This window comes from Neodiprion virginianus, chromosome 1 (genome assembly GCF_021901495.1).
Source record: "Neodiprion virginianus isolate iyNeoVirg1 chromosome 1, iyNeoVirg1.1, whole genome shotgun sequence".
Taxonomy (NCBI): domain Eukaryota; kingdom Metazoa; phylum Arthropoda; class Insecta; order Hymenoptera; family Diprionidae; genus Neodiprion; species Neodiprion virginianus.
This window is the reverse complement of record NC_060877.1, coordinates 7,578,902-7,602,071: the sequence shown is the minus strand read 5'-3', so window position 1 is coordinate 7,602,071 and position 23,170 is coordinate 7,578,902. Positions and strand designations below refer to the sequence as shown.

Genomic DNA, 23,170 nt, shown 5'->3' with positions numbered 1-23,170 from the left:
TACACATATTTATACATGCGATTCTGTAGCCAGTTAGGTACTGACTAGCAGCGAACTCTTTAAGCAGCCGGTTGAACTATCGAACGTTCTCAATTTGCAACTCTCTACTCCACCTCTCGCGATGTTTGTTTGCAATTGTAGGTAATAAAAAAAAATATCATCCGCGGATAATTTTTATTTTTTTTTTCTATCAATTATTTTTTAGTTAAATTCAGTTTAAGATCTCGTTCAAACAGTAATTCATACTTCCGAATTATACGTGAGACCGGAAATTACGCGCTAATTATTTTATTAATATATTTTCGCTGCGCAATGCGTGCAGAAAAGTTGAATCCATTCGGTAATCTCATTGAAAACAGCTGATTACGGATATGCGTCGGTGAAAAAACGATTATGATTCATTTATAGAATAAAAAAAATAAAATAAAATTACAACTTAGTATCTCTGTGATTATAGAAATGACAACACTTGCTTTTTTACAGAGCGACATGAACGGTCTTTCTTTAAAGATTGCAAAGATTGTTTTTTTTATTGCTTGTTATTGTTATCGTGAGATAATTGAGAAAAAAAATTACAGCCATATAGTGATATCGAGATATATTCAAAGGAAATTGTCGAATTGTTCTTATTTTATCTGTTTGATTGAAATTGAAAAAAAAACGTGCAATTTTTTTGGTATAATCTTGCCGCATGACAAATGATATTTGAGGCAAGACAACCGTTACCAACCGGAATGTTTTATAAAATTTCTCTAGACTTTCGCACCATGCTCTGAGGAAGCTTTTGCACGAACATGAGAAACCCTACGCGTGTTAAAATGTAGGTATAAAGTACGTAGTCACATCACAAGATTATATTAGCGTGGAATTATCCGCGATATCGATCGACATTATCGAATATTACCACCGTCCGGTGACTAGTCGTATAATAAAAAGAACGAATTCCATAGTCGAATAAAAAAAAAATTGCGATTTTTAATCGTTATTTTGAGTTTATTGTATTTTCTAAATTCATTTTAAATGTCCAACACGTCACGTCATTTATAAAAAAAAATAATGTTATTATATTGCAAGTACTTAATATTTGCACCTTTGCCAATCCGCAGTTGACACACTCAAGTTACAGTCTCGTTCATTGACCATTTCCTGACCTGCCCAACGTTCGTGTGACTATAAACCGTATTTTCTTTACTTACGACAAAATTAGACAGAGATTTATGATATTGCAATCAGTATCGATGTACAACGTAACAAAGCATTGCGACAAAAATTAATTTGTTTTGCAATTTCTTCCAATGAACTTGGACGAGTTTAGTTTCCAAAATATGCGTACCTTTTTCCTTCATTATTTTTTCTTTCCCCGAAGCCAAAAACATTTTTTCCCTAACAATTCATCGTTTTAGTTTACAACGTTATTTCAGTACCAAATTGAAAAATTACGTCTCACTGTCTTTGTAAATTCACAACGTGGACCGAGAACGAGACGTATACAGGAATTTTCAAGGCACTCCGCGCAAGCACTTTCAACGTATGACGTAAAATTGCAGGCGCGTGCATTGCAGATGCGAAAATTCCGCTATCTAGCTGCACGCCGGTACACCAGATATACCGCGTGAAGCGAATAAACGCGAAGCGAAGAATAGACTTTGACAGTTGAGTGCCCTCGGAGACCCTCGACTAAATCTTCTCCAGGGGGATTTGCCAAGGGGAAACTCTGGATGAGAAGCCAATTAAACTGCGAGTACGCGTCATCGGTTCGGCATCGCGCTGCGCTGTTGCAGCCACTTAAATTATCTGAAAATTTTCACCAAACAGCAGCGTAGTCCATTATCCGTATCATCATCATCATCATCATCATCATCATTATCATCATCATCATCCCCCCCTAATTCTAAAAACTATATGTAATTGCAGTAGAATTTTTAGTTCTCTTTTACGGTTGGTGTAGGGTCGAAGTTCCGAATTTGAAAAGTTACGAAAGCGCCTAATTCTGAATTATTTTGGCGATGAAACTTGAAGTAAAGAAATGAAACTTTGAAAAAACAACAAAGTTTCGAATGGTGGGAAACCCGTTGGATCAAAGATTCTGAAAATTTAAGATACGATAAAGCAAAGTTACAAAAAGGGAAGTTCTGATAGAGCAAAATTGATTTGAAAGCCGAAAATTGAAATATACTCACACAGCGTAGTTAACTCGACGACTGGGTGTAGGAAATAAGAGAAGAATAAGATAAAGTGAAAATCAGAATTACCGAGATACCAAACATAAAAATGGCGAAAATCCAAGACAAAGAAAGGTCGGAGAGAAATTCACAGAACTGATAAACGTCGATGACTCGAAATTTCGATGTTTTAGGTTTTTTAATTTTCTCATTTTCGCACTTTCAGAACCTTGCGCATCGGGTTTTGGACCATTCGAAACTTTGATGTATCGTCAAATTTTGATTTCTCTACTTCAACTTTCGCCACAAAACAATTCGGAATTTGTTGCATTCGGATCTTTTAAGATTCGGAATTTCAACCGCGCTCCGTGCGGCTGTAATGCGCTCATTGCGGGAATCTTTACCTAATAAATCTGTCAATTGTGTGCAGCGGAATGGGAGAATTTACACTCCGTAGTACATTTAATTTGCTTGTCGTATTTTCGATCTGACTTTCGGGGAACGAATTATTTCAACGAAAAACTGCTGTACTTGCTTATATACACTACAGCTTGACGAAAATACTGTATACAGTCATCATACGTTATGTTTTCGTAACACGCATCGCGTACAAGTTACGGTAGAATCGATTTAGGTGTGTTTCGTTTATTCTCTCCATATAATATCCGTTTATTTTTGTACCGTATCTCGGTAATTTGTCTGCGCCTTGATCGTTGGTTTTTTGTTCGACGGTTTTCATTGCCGCTTATTTGCAAAAGCCCGAAACTCACGTGACACTTAATTTTAGTGGTATTACACTGGAGATTTATCCTCTTTACGCAAATCCCAGAGACTTATATTTCGTAACGAATGTCGAAAGTCAATCGTTATATTATTACCTATTTGTATATAGCTCGGTGTAGTCACAACAAACAAGTCTGTCTATTGGATTAGTCCAACTTTGCCTTATGTTGTATTGTATTGAAACTGGGAAAAATTACTATACAGCATTCCTGACTATTTATTTTTCATCGTAACTGATACAAAACCGTACTCGTGATTTATTATTTTTCCTCCAACTTCTTTACTTTTGCTTTAAACAAAATTGTATCGCCGTGTTTTTGTTCAAAATTGCGTGTAGAATACGGTTGATATACGATTTTTTTTCATTGCGATGCATAGCCTTTGATAATAGCCAAAATAGAAAACATTAAACTCAGTCGGTAAGGAATGAATATTCAATCCCCTTAAAAATCGTTTACAGTATGATAGTTTCCTCTCCTTGATTTTTCTTCCGATCAAGTTTAACCAGACAAATTTAAGACGATGGTAATTTAAAATTATCGACTGCAGGTATATATTTGCAGCAATTTACTTAGCATCAAATCATCCGGAATTAATCTCGCGTCTAATTCTTCCCTGTAATTATTCGGAGGTAATTTATATACCTTTACCTATAACACCGCAACTATATTTATAGTTGGTAACAAAAGCTACAAAGAACGGTATTACAGACAACGGACAGACAGAGGAAACGAGGGAATAAGAGGAAAGCATTTCGATACGATATATTTTTTTTTTCTTTCTTTTATTATTGTTCACTTCCTTCTTTTTTCTCAGCTATAAAGCGTACACAATTAATTACGTGGTTAATCGACCCTAAACACGCCATCCAGAATGTCTGCAAACAATTAAAGACAGAATGATGCGAATTTCCCGCAACTTTTACAACTCGCCTAACATAGATATACCCATAATAAAGCGCTTGCGATAATTTTTAAACACTTGAGGCTGGAACAGCTGCAGGTTTATCATTGCGACGTTTGTCAAAATCAGCTGATCATATTTTATCATACCTTATATAATATTAGCATTGCGAAATTTGATCGAACGTCAATAATTATGACAATATATGAGAAAAACGTTTAAAACAATCACGATGACTACTGACATAATATTCCCCCAAAGCTTTCGTCGCGTTTCGAATTTTCGATTCGGTATCCACTGATCCAAAGTGCAAAGTTTAGTAGAATTTATAGGTATAATACTGCGGCAAATCAAAAAAAAAAAAAAAAAAAAACGACATACGATATACAGAAATATCACTTCTTTGCTAAAATCTGGGGGATGATTCTACTACGCAGTTTTATATCACGTGGGGGTGCAACAAGCTCTCCTTGCCATCCATTCAAGGTCGAGCAGGGATCAATACCTCGAAGCCTACGGTATGAACTGTATCGACGAGTGGGTTGGGTCCCTCTTTCAGATCCCGTATCTAAAATAATCGTTAAACATACCCAGTTAAACAGAAACGGAATTTAAGATTAATATACGACCGTGTTGAGAATTCTTCGAAGATAATTTACCGACTGTACCCCACTTATATATTTGGTAAAATAATCTGATTAGGCACAGGGTCGGTTTCTTACATCTTCTGTGCACAGTGCAATCGTTTTTTTTGTCCACGTATCGTTTTCGTTACACTAGCGCAATGCGGGCTGCAGTTTAAGGGGATTTCGTATTACCGACCGAGCTAGCGACTCCTATTTCATAGACGTTTTTTTCGCTCTTGTGAGTGACGAAATCATTTCAAACTTTGGGAAATTTATAATGTTTGCAGTTGCGATGGTGAGGTCATTTAGAAAAGTTTGGTAAACGTAGTTTAGCAGCTCATTCTCACTACGTTTTGAGGTTATGTCACGCTACAGATATTCGAATTTTCGTATTCTTCTAATTTCTACAACGATTCTGCGAAATGACAAAAATAAGGTCGCCATACAATTTTCTTAATTTGTTGGTAAGGCTAGAAGGTTGGCAACGGCGAAAGTATCATTGAAGGAACTAGGGAAGAGAAGAATTCCTTCGGTGTGCAGAAAATTACAAATATTGTATAACTTTTTTTTTTTTTTTTTTATGTTATAATAAAATGCATTTTCACTTATCACTTCAGAAAGTTAATAAGGAATCGTCTGATTTCATTCCACATGGATATTTGACCGTTCGATGAATTTTTTTCGCAAAATTCCGCAACTTTTGCATGCTGCAGCATTATATCTCATAAGGTATAATGTTGAGAGTGGTCACACACTTGGAAAACTTGAAAAACCTGGAAATATAAGAGTATTTAAAACGAGTCGTGGAAAACCGGGAGTTGTCGGGGAAAAAATTAGAAATATCACTTTTCTATCACGGGAATCGGAAATAACGTTTTGAGACGATAAATTTACTTCTTAACATCGTGTAAAAAAAAATTGGCTTAGACTGGCATTTTAGTACCTACGTTATATTTTTATCAATTTTAATTGTATTTGAACCGAATATAGAGTTGAAAAGCTGAACGATTCAGGTTTTAGTAACTTGCTAGAACTGGGGAAAATTGGGACTCGGGTCCTGGAAAAGCTGGAAACTTGACGTGATTTTTTCCTCAAAAATTTGTTGCCAGCCTGAATATTAAAGGTTGTCGTAGGTCAATATAAGAATACAAGGAGCTTCGCTATAATTTTTGTATTTTCTTCGCGCAACTCTGTTCGGCAAACTGTATATAATTTTTCCGTTCAACGACGCGATCCAGTGAACTACATACCTACGTCACATGTATAGGTATACTTGAGAGGCATGTATTGAAAATGTTTAAAATTGAAGCGACACGACAGTGCCGGCGACACGATACACGTGACTAGCTATCCCTCCTCGCGGCTTATTATATCATTCCCTCTTTCCCCGTTAACCACCCAGCTAGAAACGAGCTCTATACCCAGCGTGTCGTTGTCTATAGGTACAGTCGTAAACGGCGAAGAGAGGAGCGTCGCGACGCCGGCGCAGTTAGTCGGATCAATCTCTCTTTCGCGGACGCCCTCGCCGTCGTGGTCTACCTCGAAAGTTAAACGCAGCACTCGTCAGAACCGGGAACGAGGTGCTGCTGCGAAAGACTGAAGAAGAAGAAGAAGAAGCAGGAGAAGGAGGAGGAGAAAAAACGAAATTTTACAAAAAAAGATCTCGTGATTCGGATCGCAATCCTCGTCGAATCACATCGACGACGAGGCTAAGGAAGCGGGCTGATGTTAACCCGCAGCGATGTGAAGATACGGAATTAACGAGTGGCTCGACGATCCGAAAACGCGAGTATCCGCGAACGTCGCGAAAATTTCAATCGCTTTACACCTTAATCGCCAAAGTTCTACGACACGACTTGTGCGACGATCGATCTCAGGGTGATAGAAAACCGGCGGCAGGGGGGGGGGGGGCGGGGGAGGTGTGAAAATCAAACGAGTAAAACGATGAGCCAGTGAGAAGTTGCAGAATTATTGTCATCGTCGTATCGAGAGAAAGGAGTGGAAGAAAAGATCCGCACCAAGGATATCGGTCGTGCATACATGTTCGACTGTACAGCGTATTTATCAACCTGCGAACGAGTTCTAGGTGTACGGTATAAATGGAGGAGAGTTTGAAATCGGAATCACAGTGGAATACGGAATTCAGGAAAGATCGTTGAATACGTATAACAACCACAACGGAAGAACCAATCGCCGATTTGTGATATTTGCCGAGGAGCTTTGCGGAATATTAAAGGTTGCTGGCTTGAACACCGCGGCTGATCAATCGATACGACTGGAAGGCTCTTCATCTTCTTATTCTCCGGGTGAAACCAACCACTGCGGCGAGGAGACAACATTGTGGCTGGTTAAATTCAACCTCGTGTAACAACAAGAGGATCATGGATTATCGTAGACGGTATTCTTACGGGACCGAGGATGATGAGTGCGAAAAGGAGGAAATACGCGGCGTGTCATCGGTAAGCGGTGCTGCTGCTGCCGGACGGGCCGATTTCAAAATCGAAAGTCAATAACCGATGTGGAAATATTGGCGGAAAAAATCTTTCGCTCGATAAATTATTGCAATTTTTGAGTTTTTCGCGCGAGTCACGGATTATCACGTGCACTGTGCTTGCCTTGTGGTTCGTGTGTCACGTTTACTAAAAGCTCGTCGTATTTACTCAAAGAGACTCACTGCACCGCACTGCACACACACACACACACACGCACTTTCTTTGCTCTCGAAGAGCATCGCAGCGTTTTTTTTTTCTATTTTTTTTTCATGTTTTTTTTCCACCTAACGCAGCTTCCCAAAATACACTCTCACGCTCTTATTTCTCCACAAGCTGCTTCTCACTTACATACACCACTTATGTTGTACCGTGGTGGAGGATACTCCACAGTTTACAAAGGATGTAAAGACGAGGAACGTTTACTGTTTTAAATAATTTGTTGTACTACATATTATGGAGTTTTCAACACGCTCGTTGGGAATTTATTTTTTTTCTTCACACAGGCAGAACGCGCGTTTTTATCTTCTTCTTTTTTAAAATATACTTTCTTTCTACTCGAAATAGTCATTCGATGTGCAGTGTTTCGATGTACGGAAAGAGAAAGAGATGGAGAGATAGATGTCAGATTTTACATGATTATTATCATTCGTCACCGCAGAGAGATTAAATGTATCCATCTCTGTATTATACCGTCCTTGTTTCGTTATGTCTAGTGATTAAGTTTCGATCTTTTGTCTATCTCCTTCAGTTGACAAGGTCATGCTAGTTTCTTCTCGCAAATCGTCACGGGAGTCACGCATCTTATCCGAATAATTGCAGACTCGCTACTTAGAAGTCTGTATTTATATGTTTCGTCGGACTCTAAAAGTTCGTATCGCGTATCTCTCACGAAAATAACGAAAAATCAAAGCAACAAACAAATTTATTTCACATTATAAATGTACACCTCGACAACGTTTCGCGCAAAATCACTATTCGATTATTCAACCGCCTTGCATGCGTATCCATCCATAAATAAGTGTGTGTGTGTATATATATATATACATATGTAAAAATACAAACACCTCGCCTCATGATATGATCCGTTTAATCGCGAGGTACAAAGTCGAAGGAGCTTGTCGTAAGATTGGTTGAAACAAAAAAATAAAAAAATAGAAAAAAAAGCGGAAAAAAATGAATACTCAATTCGCGATGGTGATTTCGACGATAACGATCGAGGTTCCATTCCTCTTTGTATACGATATGCGCATACAAATGCGTCACATTCGCAACCGCAAAGTCAAGTTGAACTGTTATACTGATACAAATCTAGGCATGACAATTCCTTGACCAATACGTGTATAGCTTTATGCACAAAAAGTAACTCACAATACAAGTCGAAAGATTAAATCCGCACTTTCATTAATACCACACGCGTTGCGATTTCTCATTTCTGGAAATATTCGGATACAGATATATATTCGAATACGAGTACTTATTATAATATGGTATAAACGGAACAGTTTTCGGATCCACAGATCAGCGCGTGGATCGTAAAATTTCACTGTCTAATAATGATAATAATTGACTGCAAAAGTCAGTCGTATTTATTTGTCACGATGTCGAGTATATCTCTGCGATTATGAATTGCCGATCGATCAGCAATTTATTCTTTCATGAGGGAATCGGGATTTCGTATCAAACGATATCGATCAATGCTTATCCGAGGTATTATTTTTCACGCAAGATAACGCGATGGTAATAAATTATATACAGGTGTCCGTAAATGCGCCGAAGCACTGGCGACCTTACATTATACCTACCGATTATTACATGCGCGTGGATTCTCACCTAAAGCGTTTCGACGTCGAACAAACGACACAATTTTATATCTATTCACATTTGCGTTTTTATTTATATCTATGTACATTCGCGTCATTGATTTTCTCTGTTGTTCGAGACTGAACGGAATAAATACGAATCGTATTGAGCTGAGCTTGAGAGATAAACTTTGAAAAGGTCGAATGTGCAGCGATTATGTACAGCTTGAAATATTTGCCATGTCGGTGTGTACAATAAACTTGCCAATATATTTGTTTCATATATTTCTTTCCTTTTTGTTTTTTCAAAGACACATGTTCAATAGTTGTAGGAAAAGGAAATAAGACGCTCGTTTGAATTTGAGGTCCCAATATCAATATTTAGAGGTTCATGAACGCGATTTCCCATTTTCCATTTAATTCACATAAGAAAATAATAAATAAAAGCCGCAATATTTTGTGATAAGTATCGCTGTTAGCTGTTAGTCTCCGAAAAAGTGAAGTTTTACATGATTTCAACTTTGAGAACCAAAACTTTTTTCAACAAAGATTACAACGGACCTTTTTTGTACAGCATTTAATTCCTTACAAAAATATGTACCAAACGTTTATGTATATTGCTTCGTTTCTGAGCTACAAAACTCCGAGATAACTAAAATTATTTTCTAATTTCACTCAAATGGAAAATGGAAAATTGCGTTCAGAAACCTCTGACTATTGATATAACGGGCTTAAATTAAAAGGAGCTCCTTATTTCCTCTATCTACAACTGTTAAGCGTGCGATTTTGAAAAAACAATAGCCGATTTTTTTCGACAAGTCTAATATAATACATATATGTACGTACGCATAATACAGGTAATTTGAAATCGATCGTAACGCAAAGCCGAAAAAATCGCAATGTTTGAAAATGGAACTCCCAGTTATTGCATGAACCCTAAAATCGTGTATTCATGTTGTAATTTTTCTCATCCAAAATCCAGGGAGACAACAGAAGTGCGGCGAAGCGGGGCACGCCATACACAAGGGGGACCGCCATGTCGTTCGGATTTCGCCGACGTCCAACATCCGGTATACCGATGCCAGTGACGGGTTCCTTTTCGTCCGAAGTCGGAGGATCGCTGTCGTCTCACGGGCGTCGTTCAAAGTCAGCGGGACACGAGAGCGATCGTTCGGTTCGTCGGAACGACGAAGAGAGCAACTACCGGGGCCACAACAACGCGTCCTCGGGAAGATCAACGCCGAGGCTTGCACCGCCGAAGAAGGAGGCCACCGGGACATCGGTGAGGACCAACAGGTTCGGGTTCAGGCAACCGCAGCCGCTACGATACACCGACAAAGTCGGGGATGTCTGCGCCAGCCACAACGGGAGTCACTACAACAACCACGAGAAGACGACCGGAGCCGACTCCAACTTCCATGGCAAGCTACAGACCAACCGCAGAGTCTACACCACCACGAACAACGCGCCGGTCGTATCGAAGCTGAGACCATCGCCGGTCGGCTCTCCGTACAATCATAACAACAACACCCTCGGCGGCGGCAACGAGGCTCAGAGGTCGTCTTACGGCCAGGAGCCGATCAGTAAGTACACTTTGCACACGAGTCATTTACCTCAGCCGCAATTTGCCGTCAGAATGAACAATGACTCGAACTCGAAGACCGCAAAGACGGCCGCCAATCAGAGCCGGAAGATATCAACCGTGTCGAAATGCACCTCGAGTTCTAAGGAGGGATCGGGTACCGAGGATTCTGGTATCGGAAGTCAGTTCGGATGCCTCGGTGACGAGAGCGGAGGACAGGCGAGGACCCTTGACTATCCGGACAACTCTGGTGGAAGTCCGACGATTGGACGGCGAGGAGGAAGTGGAGGAGGAGGGCAGCATGTCAGGCCGAGGAATCTCAGGATGGTCGTTAACGGGAAGAGTTTCGACGTTCGGGACGTTCATGACGACAGTACTGTTACCGAGATATCGGTTATAACGCTGCCGAAGTTATTCGCTAACGTTAATTTGAACACAGGTCTTGTCCGTGAAAGGACATCGCACTATCAGAGGGTCATTAATAAGGATAACAGGTACAACGATTCGGTGTCGATCACTTCCTCGGAGGGTTACGACGAAGGACTCGGTGAGGAAAAGGGGTACAAGGATAGGTCACGGTACGAAAAGGTGCCATCGGTAAAGTCCGACTTCAGTCCACCTAGCAGCGACGATCCTGAGTACGGACACGGCGAGGCGATGGCCGATGAGTACTCGTTTAGTTCGAGCGACGAGTGCAGGGCAAACTATAATAACGCGGAGATGAAAAAGGCGATGATTATCGCGGCATCGAGTCAGGGTAAGATAGCGCAAAATCAAGTGCCAAAGACCAATTTGAGATCAGTTTTGCTCACCATTGAAGATCCGGCTTTTGCCGCCGCCGCTGCAACCGCGACGACCATGATCGACGACGAGACATCCCCGGTTGACAGTCTCTTCGACAGTCCAACGGCCAGTATTACTCAGTCAGACGGTAAGGTATCGAGGAAGGAAAATGTCATGGAGAAATCCGGTAACACCATTGATGACGACAGTCCTGGAACACCTACCAACGCTTCTAACTCCCTCAGTCTATCTGAGGGACGCGAGTTCTTCGACGACGAAATCGCCGATCAGCCCGGACTCACTTTCGACGAGACCGTCAGGGTTGGTCACGAATTACAGCAGACCGGTATCGTCAACAACCAGGTCAACGAGAACAGCTACACGCTTGTCGAGTCTCATCCTAAGACCGGTGAGTTCGTTACGAAGCTTTTCATCATCTTCGTCACCTGAGATTGAATTTTTATCCTATGCAATTTTTTTATACTCTCATATCTGATTGGGCTCACTTTTAATCCACTTTGCAGCCGCTCGAGTACACGGAAAAAGCGTTGAAAGCAGTCCGATGCATGGTCGAAGAATCAGTCGTGCTGGAAGCGTGGATACATTGTCACCGTGCGAATCTATCGCCTCGGACGATTTGATGCTGGATTACGAACGCAGCGATGCTAGTTCCTACGAAGAATCTACCCATCGGTAAATAAAATTTTACTCGTGTCAAATGTACGTGTAATATGTCACGATATTCAAACGAGAAGAGGTGGAGGACAAGGAGGAAGAAACGAAGAGTGAAAGAGGACGATCGGTTTTCACTAGTTATTGTTTACCATTTATCCACTTATTTTTATGTTTACAGACTAGATTCGAATACGGCGTTGCACGAGATGGACGACGCCACTATTCTCTCGGAACTCGAGGCTCAAGGGGAGGAAGTTATGCGAGAATGGAGCTGCTTGCTGGGGGCTCATCATTCGATACAACAAACACATTCCAATTCTAATAACAACAATCTTAACGCCAACAACAACAACAATCACAACAACACTACAGAATCCGGGTGTGTATACGTATATGTTTTTTATTAACTTTATCTCACGTTTAGCTGCATCATCGTTGACAGTCGGAACACGTTTTTTCTTTGCTGAATGAAATGTGACATAAAAGAAAGGAGTTGCTGATTTTGGTGTTAGTCAATATTTACAAATTGTTTAACGAAATTATTTTCGAACAGTGAGAAATTTTTTTCTTCGTTGTTCTGTCAACTGTTAACGAGGGACGATAAAAAGTGTGACACGGAGTTTGTCATAAAAGTCGGAATTTTGAGAAACCTGGAAATAGCGGGATATTCTACGATTCACTCTGACAAATTGTTGAGTCTATTGTTAAATGAATTGAAAAAACTATGAAGTATTAAAAAATTCATTCAATTAATTTTTCACAAATTAACGTGAAATTAGTGACAGAAAATAAGCCAAGGATTAAAATGGGATTTTGTTTCGAGAAAATCTGAAACATTTGTTGAATTGTGAAGTCGACTTTTTATGGCCGCTCTGTAAAACATTATATCTATGCACATTTAATTTGAATATGGTCGATCGTTGTTATAAATTTTTGCTTCGAATTCCGCATGCATGCGCCTCTGTTATAAGCAAGTTAGTCATATAATATCATGTATGTGTGTTGGTCATAATGGTGGTGGGAAGTTTTTGATTCATCTATTTCAATACACCACTGCGCCATGTTTATTGTCATTTGAAATTTTATGCATCTGCGTAGAAGCTTTATCTACTTATGTGTCATACGAAATACTCATTCCACGCTTATAATATTCGTATGTACATAGGTATACGTATACTTACGAAGTATACTTAAATATAACGTAGGTACGCGTACAACGAACGTTATATATTTGTCACTGATTGGTGAATTTTGTCAGTATAGAAATGACAAAAACACACCTAGAATAAAGCTATTGACAGTTGATATTCAATCAACGCATACCGCAATATTGCATGAAAATGTCTGATGGGCAATTTAACGCAGGTGAAATCAAGATACATTTTCAACGAAATCCGCCTGCGTTTAGGCAACCAGGTATACATTTTACCGATCGGTGTTGCCAAAATGCAAGAGTACTTTGTCAAGGTCTATCCCGAATTGCATAAATGCAGGCGTATTTCAGTAGTGTATTACCTTGAATTGCATAAATGCAGGCGAATCGCCCGTAAAATGTTTTCGGCCGAATAAACCAAGGACAAAGTTGCTTGTAGAAAGGGAAAATCTCGCGATCGGTCAGTAAGGTCGAGATTCGAATATATCACCGCGTTTAATGTGGTATTGTGCAAAATGCGAAAGAAGCATAAAGAAGAAGTGAAATGGTAGAGAATATTGACGCGTTTTGAGAGAGTCGACGATGACTCATCTTTACAACCAGCAAGCATCTGTTACTTGTACGCGTGTATGTATTTTATGCGTCAAAGTAACTACAAGGGATTGTCGCATGCATGGACGTAAAGTATGGATCGGCGTACTTTGCACATACGATGTGCTCGGCACCTTTGCATTTGAATCACCCTGTGACTCACCCTTAACCCAGCTTACAAAGTTGTTTGCTACTCTTTAGCAACGAGTAATTCTCATATGAAGGTACGAATTTTTTTAAACACGCGTCTAATTAATCATCAGTTGTGCACATCAGGTTCATACGATTATTAATATAGTTGCACTGGTGTTATTACTTTATAAAGGCACGGCATATCGACAGTGTTGATAATTGTCTTATTATCAATTATCGTCGTTTTTCTGTCTACATGGTACGATATAAATTGGCGTAACGATCACCATGAAGCGTCGTAAATTCCCGGCTGTGTATCAGAATTTAGACGGGGTCCGTTTTAATTCGGTAATTGCAACAGGATATTAGGGGAGTGACGTCACGGATCATGTTTCCCGTCGATATTTCGAACTCAACCGGAAACAAAGCGATTCTCATGAAAGATAAAACTCGCATCCTGAAACGATATATTTTCACAGCCATGCGTATAATACCGCAGCACATTTGTGATTTTGATTCTGAAAGAATTATGCCCGAAAGAAGAATAACGTCTAATTTAGACCATTTAAATCTGTGGTTAATTCTAAAAAAGCTGCTGTAATATTCGCCGATTTGAGTATACATTATTATTCAACTGTTTTGAATTACTTATTCTTTTTTTTTTAACCGCCTATTTATTCAAATAAATATTATGCCTCCTCTTTTCATTAAATGCAATTTTATCGCCCAAAGGCAAATCTGTCTTCATGAATGTTTTTTTTTTTTTATTTCTCTACATTTTCTTCCACTCCTTCTTTCGTTGTGATTTTTTTTTCCTTCGGTATTGAAACGATATATGCGAAAGTGTTCTACGAGCAGAAGCAGGAAAAGTAGACCCTAAAATATTTTAGGAATAATACGTACAAAATATTTTGTCGCATGCGGTGTAAGGGAGTATATTATAAATATATATATGTATATAATTCCTGCATGTTGAGTCGCTCGATAAATCGACCAACTATTTCTGTCGCTAAGCCCAACTTTACCATACAAAAGCTTTGTCTTACATTTTACATCCGTACATTTCCATATTTACGTGAAATTTTATCAACTATGCACATATGCGTATAATATTTTCACTGAAACTGTGAGTCTACATAGATTTCACGCATAATTGCGATCGATTCTTTTTCTTTGATGAAAATATCCGCTTCGGTTCATCTCTGTAAGTAGGGCATTATTCCTTTCATTATTAAGGTACCTTTTTCCGTGTAACGTATGATATTAGATGAATATGTGGAAGGAAATTGGATCAACTTTGTCATTCACATCACTGCTGTTGACTACTGTCAGTAAGTCGGTAAAAAAAAAAAAAAATAAAACCTACTCGACCAAGATTGATAAAGTAGAATTGTTGAGAAAAATGATCATAACAATATAAACTTGAACGCAATAGTCGCTCAACTGGTTTTTTATTTTATTAATACACTACGGTGAAAGGAAGAAGGAACAAATCGAATCTACGATTTATAAGAATCAACCGTTAAAATGGTCAATTAACTTTCGTAAAAACGTAGAACGTGCACCAAATACTATATATTTTCAAACGATAGAATAAAAATTTGAATAACTTTTAGGTAAAACATTCATCAAGTCCATATCGCACGTACTGAAAAATAATATTCGAATTTTGTTTGACAATTTCGAATCATCATAAAGGACGATAATTAAATATTTGCGCAGCTGTTTCCGCATCGCCAAATCCTTTTCTGCGTCGCCATTGTTTCGGTTGTATTTCCTGTAAACAAAATTTGAATGCGCAACGTATACGAGACGAAACGTTGAAACTGCGATAAGAAATATACAAGCGTTTTCGAATTTTCATAACGAATCGTTCTCGCGATCAAATCTTGCCTTTGAACGTAGGAATTTTCTTGTACGGAAAAAGGAGAAGTCAGTTTTAATGGAGGAAAATGTTTCCATTTTGAAAAGGAAATCGAAAACTTGGTTATACTGTAATCTGCATGTAATGTATTTGTAACGAATCGCTGAGATACGTTGAGTAAACAGGCCGACAGCGCCAGAGAATGCGTCCAAATTTAGTGACCGAGTCCTAACCGCGCATTAAGCTGTATCTGTAGGAAAACTAGCTTTGCAGAGCCTAGAGACTACAGTTCGCTCTCGGCGCTCCTCGCGTGCGGGTCTACGTTCGTTAAACCTCCGTGAATTTATCGAAAGTGATTTTTTTTTTAGTTTTTATAATTTTTTTTCCCCCTCGATTCGAGCATAACAACATTAGCGAGTGATTTTCAATCGGGTCGATAAATTAAACGTAAAGTGTTTGAGAAATAAAAGAAATACGTTAATAACAACAACAATAACAATAATAATTATTTTACGTTTAAAATTTATACGATAATTTATAAATCATATTAATTCACACATCGTGTGGATACGAATTATATTATAAATTATGATGATGTAATTATAAGTTTTAATATAGGTATACGTCGTGTTTGAATGTTGAAAATTTTGACGGTACCAGTGATTTGTTCATTTTTTGCTTAGCAAACGTATACTGAAAAAAAAAAAAAAAAAATCAAGTCGTCTTTTTATTTTTTTTATTTTCTTGCCCAAGATTGATACGGAAAGAACAACATTAACTCACATCCACACATAGTTTTCGCAAATATAATTCTTATGTGTGAATTATTGTGAAGGGTGTTTTTTTTTTTTTTTTGTTTCGTTTCTTCATCTATGTATAAAATTATTCATCATCAGCTGCAGATCGTGCATTGATTGTTTTTGTCGAATCGTCAATCGTTATACGTAATTAGTCGATATTAATTTTGCATATCCTTCCGGAAAAATTTTAATTTTTAAACAATAATATATATTATAGAGAGAATTACATATTTCTGCCTGTACATAAAGGAGGTAATATATAATATATTCCAACTCAGCTCTGGAAGGTTATGAAAATTTTTGATCGGCGGAGAAAATTCATCTTCACATCACGTGTCAAGCCATGCTGTTGAACGTTTATGTATACAAGCAAAGTTTATATAGGTATATATTTGCGGGTGAAAAACCAAAAAAAAAATCAAGTATGATGTATAAATTAACAAGTGTTGAGATACGACGAGATTCAGCGGTTGGATCATATTTTTTACGCACAAATAATTTTTACGCATATATACGCTATACCAGTCGGCAGAATTTTTGAACGTTGGACGTAAAATGTACAAATTGACTGTATATTACAGATACGTAACAATGAATTGTATTTAATACATAATGTTTGTATATTACATTACATTACATAACGTACATGTAGAATAATGTACCGTAATAATTAATTATTCATTAAATTAGTTAGTTATCTGGATGGTGTGTGTATCGAGAGTGAGCGGATCATTCAGTGGGAGTGTTTTGTGTTCTAGCGAGCTTATAAAGCGAGTGAAGCAAATGCAAATCGCTGAGGACTCTACGGGTGGGGACTACTACCAGCTGACTTATCCTAACTAGCGAATGGATAATACACGGTGCTTCTTTCCCGACTAACAAAACTAACCGACCGTCTATACACCCACACACACATATATATATACATACGCATATACACACGCGTATATATGTATACATATACAGACAGTACTTTGCGTCGTACCTAGGCGTATGCATACGTATATATTGATGTATATACGTGTACGTATAATTAGTATAACAGTCTCGGGGATTAATTGATGTAATCAAGAAGAAGCAAGAAACTGAGTAACGAGAAGAAGAAGGAGAAAAAAAAAGGAAGAAATTAACAAAAATAAATAGAAAAAAACGTCTCAACGATACCGTCTCGTTTTTGTTATTTTATCACTGTACGCGGTAGAGTCTTTTTTTTTTGTCTTCTATATCGATTCTTCCATTATATTTAATATCTTGTCCGATAATTTATTGTAATACGATAAAATTACGACGGTGCTTGGAAGTGATTATTGTGTCTGTCTGTCTGTACGGAGGGAAATTTTTTAAAGAAGAAATGAGACAAAGATAACGGAAATTGGTAAAAAAAATTGAGTGAAGTTATTACACGTGGTAACGTGATAATGATAAATTTCACAAATGTTAACGTCTAACAAATTGACAAATTTAAAAAAAACAAATTCCGAATATTTTAATAATATCAATAATAATAATAACGATGAAACAATATCACCGAGGAGACGAAATAATAAAACAAAATCGAACAAAACCAATAATAACGATCATAATTGTGTAGTAATGAAACTATAACAAAATCTGGTGGTTGATTACTGATTAGAGAGTATTTGAACGGTTAATTACAGGGCGTTTTAGAGAAGAGTGTATTTTTTCAATTTCGTATATACATTAACCGGTGATTCGAGTGGTTGAATACACTTACTTATTGTTAGATACGTACCATAGGTATTCGTTTATCCTAATGGTAGAGAGATTTGAATAAGGAGAAGAAAAAGATGAAGCTAATTTTTTTCGGCTGAAAAACACTGATTGGTATAACGATGATTATAGAAATTTTGACGTCATAGCGCGAATTGCGGTATATTATAGAGAGAATTTTTAATCTTGTGTACATCATATATATATATAAACACATACACACATACCTGGGATAATTGTCATTGGTACAATTATCTCATGTTGTAGTTAATCTTCTCGCGTGTATAAAAAAAGGAAAACACTAAAAAAAAAGAACGCATAGTACGCAGCACGCGTGTATCTATATCAATATTTTATGAATGAAAAAACGGGGCTGATGACGAAGTTGAGGTTAAAGAAATGGATTAACAAGTTTGAAACAATTAATTTTTTTGGTATGAAAAAAACGTATTCGTCTGCAAGTTCTTTCGATAATTAGGTACGATATCACAGAGAGACAGCCTTGCGAAAACATAGATTCTATTCGTTGTACATTTCACATAATATCACCTTGAATAGGTTTGACAAGAGATTGTTATTATAGAGTGATTGAACACCCGTTTATCAATGAAACGTACACCTATATTACACTACACGTAACTTTTTCGAATGAAATTTAAACCCACTTTACGATAATACATTATCGCATAGGCGAATATCATATTATACCCAATTTACGTATAACGTAGTTATATTTATACATTATATTATATAACAAATTCAACTACATAACATAGCGATGCAGGGTGAGGGGAAAATAAATTTTCGTCTAAATTTTCACGCCGAGAAAAGCGTATTATAGATTATAGGGTATACGTATATTACACTCATAGGTATTCCATATTTTCTGAAACCGATACGTATATAATATATTAAAAAATATATACCTATATATATATATATCTCTGTAATATCAGTCAATGGCTATAGCATGTATAACCGAACCAATTATTATAGTGATTGAAAATCGTGAAGTTGAATCATATTCGTTCTTATCGGTCGTATAGCAAATTATTCAAAAAAGATGGAAAAGCAAAACCAAAAAAAAAAAAATTATAAAAATTCGTGAGAAAATGAGAAAAAAAAATATGAGAAATAGCAGTGGTAATTAATGAAAATAATGAAAATTTCTCATCGTCACGCAGTGATTGTATAATTTCATTCAATTTACAAACACGTTTGCATGGATACGAAAGAATATGAAACAAAAATGGATGAAAAACAAAATTTCTAACATTCCAACACATATAATTGAATAACATAATATATTTATATCAACAATATACACACGTGCCATTATTTAAAGGGACTGTATTAATCATCGTGTCTGTTACATGCAAAAAGAATCGGTATAACTCAACGTACCCTATAATCATGTGTATTCAAATCGTATATTAATGCATGAAACGTATAAAGAAAATTGAATCGACAAAGTGATAAAAAAATTTAAAAAAACGTTAGAAAACATAAGCAGCAACTAACAACAAAAAAAAAAAACAACAAAAAACAACTTAAACAGATAAATCGAGGACTGCAGAAAGTGCCAAAGACAAAAAAAAAAAAGAAAAAAGAAGCGTAATGGAAGAATAATAACAACGAGAAGAGTAGACAAAGAAAAAAAAAGAAATAAGCACAAGTTATTTAAATTTTCGACAAGGAATCGGAAAAGGACGATATATTTGTGAAAAATTGTATACCGTCGGAAAATCGAAATGAAGGAGCCTGCAGCTTCGACGACTAGTGGGCCAAGTGCCAATTCGACAAACTCGTCAACGTCCAACGGGTAAATAGCAATAATGTATAATATAATCTGCATCCCCACCCCCAACCCCCCGTCAAAGAACGCAGTAGAAATTAATTTCGTCGATTCGATTGTGTTGTGTGAACTTGGATCAGAGATTGAGAATATATATATGAATACGTAAAAGAAAAGCTAGACTTATCTTAAAAACCTGTTGCGTACAGGTTTTCTCAATCTGTATAAACGGAATTGTAGAGACGAGGTAATCTGGCCGCCGTGTCCGAAGCTGGTCGACCACGTACGTTACATACATATACATATATATACATGCATACGTACGTATTAAACATATCGTCATTGCCTGAGGATAATTTTCTCATTCGTTTAAATAGAGCAGACGTGAGTAAAACTTTTTCAGACCGATTGCGAAACGAAGTCGTTGAAATATAGATTTAAATTTCACTGTAACGTAGAGAACACGGGAAGTATCGTAATTTTATCAGATCCTATTAAAAACGATCCCGAATTTCCGTTTTCATTGACGAAATATTTTTCTAACGATATAACAGGAATTTCGTATGTTTTTTTTTTATGTTTCCTTTTCGGACACGGCTTCCTTTACTTACTTATTTATTTATATATAAACATATACATAAGCATATATACACAAAAAATATTTATTATTTAGTTTAATTTATTTTATATTCTTCTATATTTCTTTATTTTTATTATATAGTGAAATTGTTAATTTCACCTTTCGCATGTTCCTCGCAGCTTATAAACTTATACGCATAAACATATACCTAATTGTATAATTATTTATTTGTTGTATGTATACGATGGTGTATTATACATAATCGCGCAGTGTTGTGTCGAATAATTTTTTTTGCGTTTCTTGCTCAAGTTAATTCCGTTGGATATTAATTATCCTAAACATTGCGTATTATTTAAATATACTTGTATAAATCAACCGCACGCATGGATACACATCATGCTATAAATAACATTATGTTCCTTAATTTGATTTATCAAACTTACTGTATCGTATTCCAAATACGATACTTTTTATTATAAATTCAATTATATACGAAGAATATATTGTTATTGTTATTGTTATATTATTATTATTATTATTATTGCTGTAATTAAATTTATATCTCTAGAGTTTCGGTGGTTTGAAATTTTGAGATATCCTTTAATTTTCAACATTCCCGCATGCGTAAAGAAAGAAGGAAAATGAAAAGGCGGAGAATGGAAAAAGAAAAACATCTTCGTTTTACGATGAAGTTGACAGACTATCAATTAACTATTTTTTTATTACCTCGGAAATTGAATTAAACGGCACTTGTTTCTTGTCACTAAATATGATCGTTTTGTGGAATGAAAAAAAAAAAAAAAAAAAAATGAAAAAAATAACGGTAACGTACACAGGTATGGATGCGATTGTTTATATTAGATATATTGGAATGCCGCGGTTAAAAAAGTATATAGAAAGTCGGGCAGAAGAATTATACTGCATGATCAATGTATAACTCTTTGCGTGCCGGTGAAATATTCGCATTTCTAATAACAATAATGTTCCTAATAATACAATGAATATACATACAATCACCCTTACAAACAAACAGACCAATGTCATCTATGTGCCGATACTTTTCGGTAGAATACCTGTATATATTATAATAGGAGAATATCGTTTAAATGTACATGTAGAGGCTGCATCGAACTTGGTCGTCACGATTTAGTCGAAGCAAATTTTTGGATGTTGCTTCTTGTCACGCTACGAATTTGTTACTGCGGCATTTGAATTTTTTTTTTTTTTTTTCTAATGTCCTTGTACCTCTTTTTCTAGTTTTCGTGACCTTTTCGCGTGCTGTTCAAATCGAGACGAGGATTCGTACGTCTAAAATTCAGTTGGTCATCTTAACGATAGAATAATAAGTTAGAGAAGATGAAAAAAGACTCTATCGGGTAGGGAGTTTTTGTTAGAAAATTAAATTAAATATTATATATATATGTATATACACGCATTAATCTTCTTCAGGCGCAGAGGAAATTTTAGGGATTTAGCGAAACTTGAATTTCGGTGTAAAATTAAACGGTTGATTAACGATTCGTTTAAGAAAGGAAGAATTAGATGTGGCCTGAAAAGCAATGATCCGATTTTAAAGATCGTCGAACTCGTCTCGAGCTACTAAATCTTTGTAATTCGTGACAAATCCTATTTCCGGCAATACGCTTGCCGGCTAAGTCTTTTTATATTCTACACTGTATAAATTATATTTCTGGCATGGCGTAACGACCACGGTATCAATTTCTCTTGCCTAAAAATCATTTCCTAACCGCGATCCCTTTTCACTCGTGAGTAAATTTTTCTGATTTTTATTCACACACAATTACCCGTTACACTCTCATCCTGCTAGTTTTTTTTTTTTACCACGATGAAAAATCGAGTTCTGCAACCTTTGGATGCAACTGCTCGTATTACTTGAACAATTTTCACTGTTTTCTGAAGCGTTGAAATTTTCGCAACAAGTACCCGTATCGACGTACTTTCGTATTAATTTCGTAACCGCGCGCTCGTTGTTCGATTAGCTGCAATACAACTTTTTTGCTGTTATATATATGTATATATATATATATATACTATATGTGAACAACGTTACGCTACACGTTACGTATTTCTCATTTTCTTAGCCTCCGTTATTTATACTCAATCAATAATTACTCTTCTCTTTTCCCTAAAATTCTTTTACAGCAAATTTTCGAAAATCAAAGTCATCGAGCTTACCGCGAACAATTTATTCTTAGAGCAACGTTAACGGATAGAACATGAAAATAAAATAAAATAAATGTAACGTATCGTCAGTTTTTCCATACAAAAAAAAATAAATAAAATACTTGTATTTCTCAAGAACTTTTTTGCGGAGAAAAGCAAAGAGAAATCTGAAAAAATTGAAATATTTCTTTTTTGCGAGTGTCGTATTTGTAAGGTGGATTCTTCAATTTCCTTACTTTTTTTGCTTTCCCGCGGTCGCTGTTGTCAAACAGTTTCATCTGGGGTCAGAGAGCGTGTCCGTCGGTTCTTCTTCGGCTAACAATAAGCCGGGTGAGGTGAAGCCGTTTCCACGTGACGGTCTTTCCGTTATGTGAAAATAGCCCTGGTTTTTTTCTTCATTTCTTGTTCTTTTTATTTTTTTTTTTTTTCTTTCTTCTTATTACACATGTTAAACGTTCGCCGCGAGTTCACGCTCGCATTACGTTATACAGCCTTTAATCGAAATTTCGATCATAAAATAAAATCAATTAATTAC

General features: G+C 36.7%; 1 protein-coding gene across 8 annotated transcripts in view; it reads left to right on the top strand.

Moving 5' to 3' along the window:
* LOC124309137 (probable serine/threonine-protein kinase DDB_G0282963) overlaps window positions 1-23,170 on the top strand; it is a 54,523-nt gene that overhangs the window by 17,345 nt on the left and 14,008 nt on the right. For 6 of the 8 annotated variants that reach the window (XM_046772477.1, XM_046772459.1, XM_046772439.1 and 3 more), the window contains 3 exons: window positions 9,748-11,539; window positions 11,655-11,823; window positions 11,984-12,184. In XM_046772477.1, coding sequence (XP_046628433.1) covers window positions 9,748-11,539; window positions 11,655-11,823; window positions 11,984-12,184 — 2,162 coding nt within the window. Of the gene's footprint in view, window positions 1-6,388; window positions 6,934-9,747; window positions 11,540-11,654; window positions 11,824-11,983; window positions 12,185-23,170 lie in introns of those variants that run through there. The other 2 variants (XM_046772486.1, XM_046772469.1) reach the window with 2 other exon arrangements.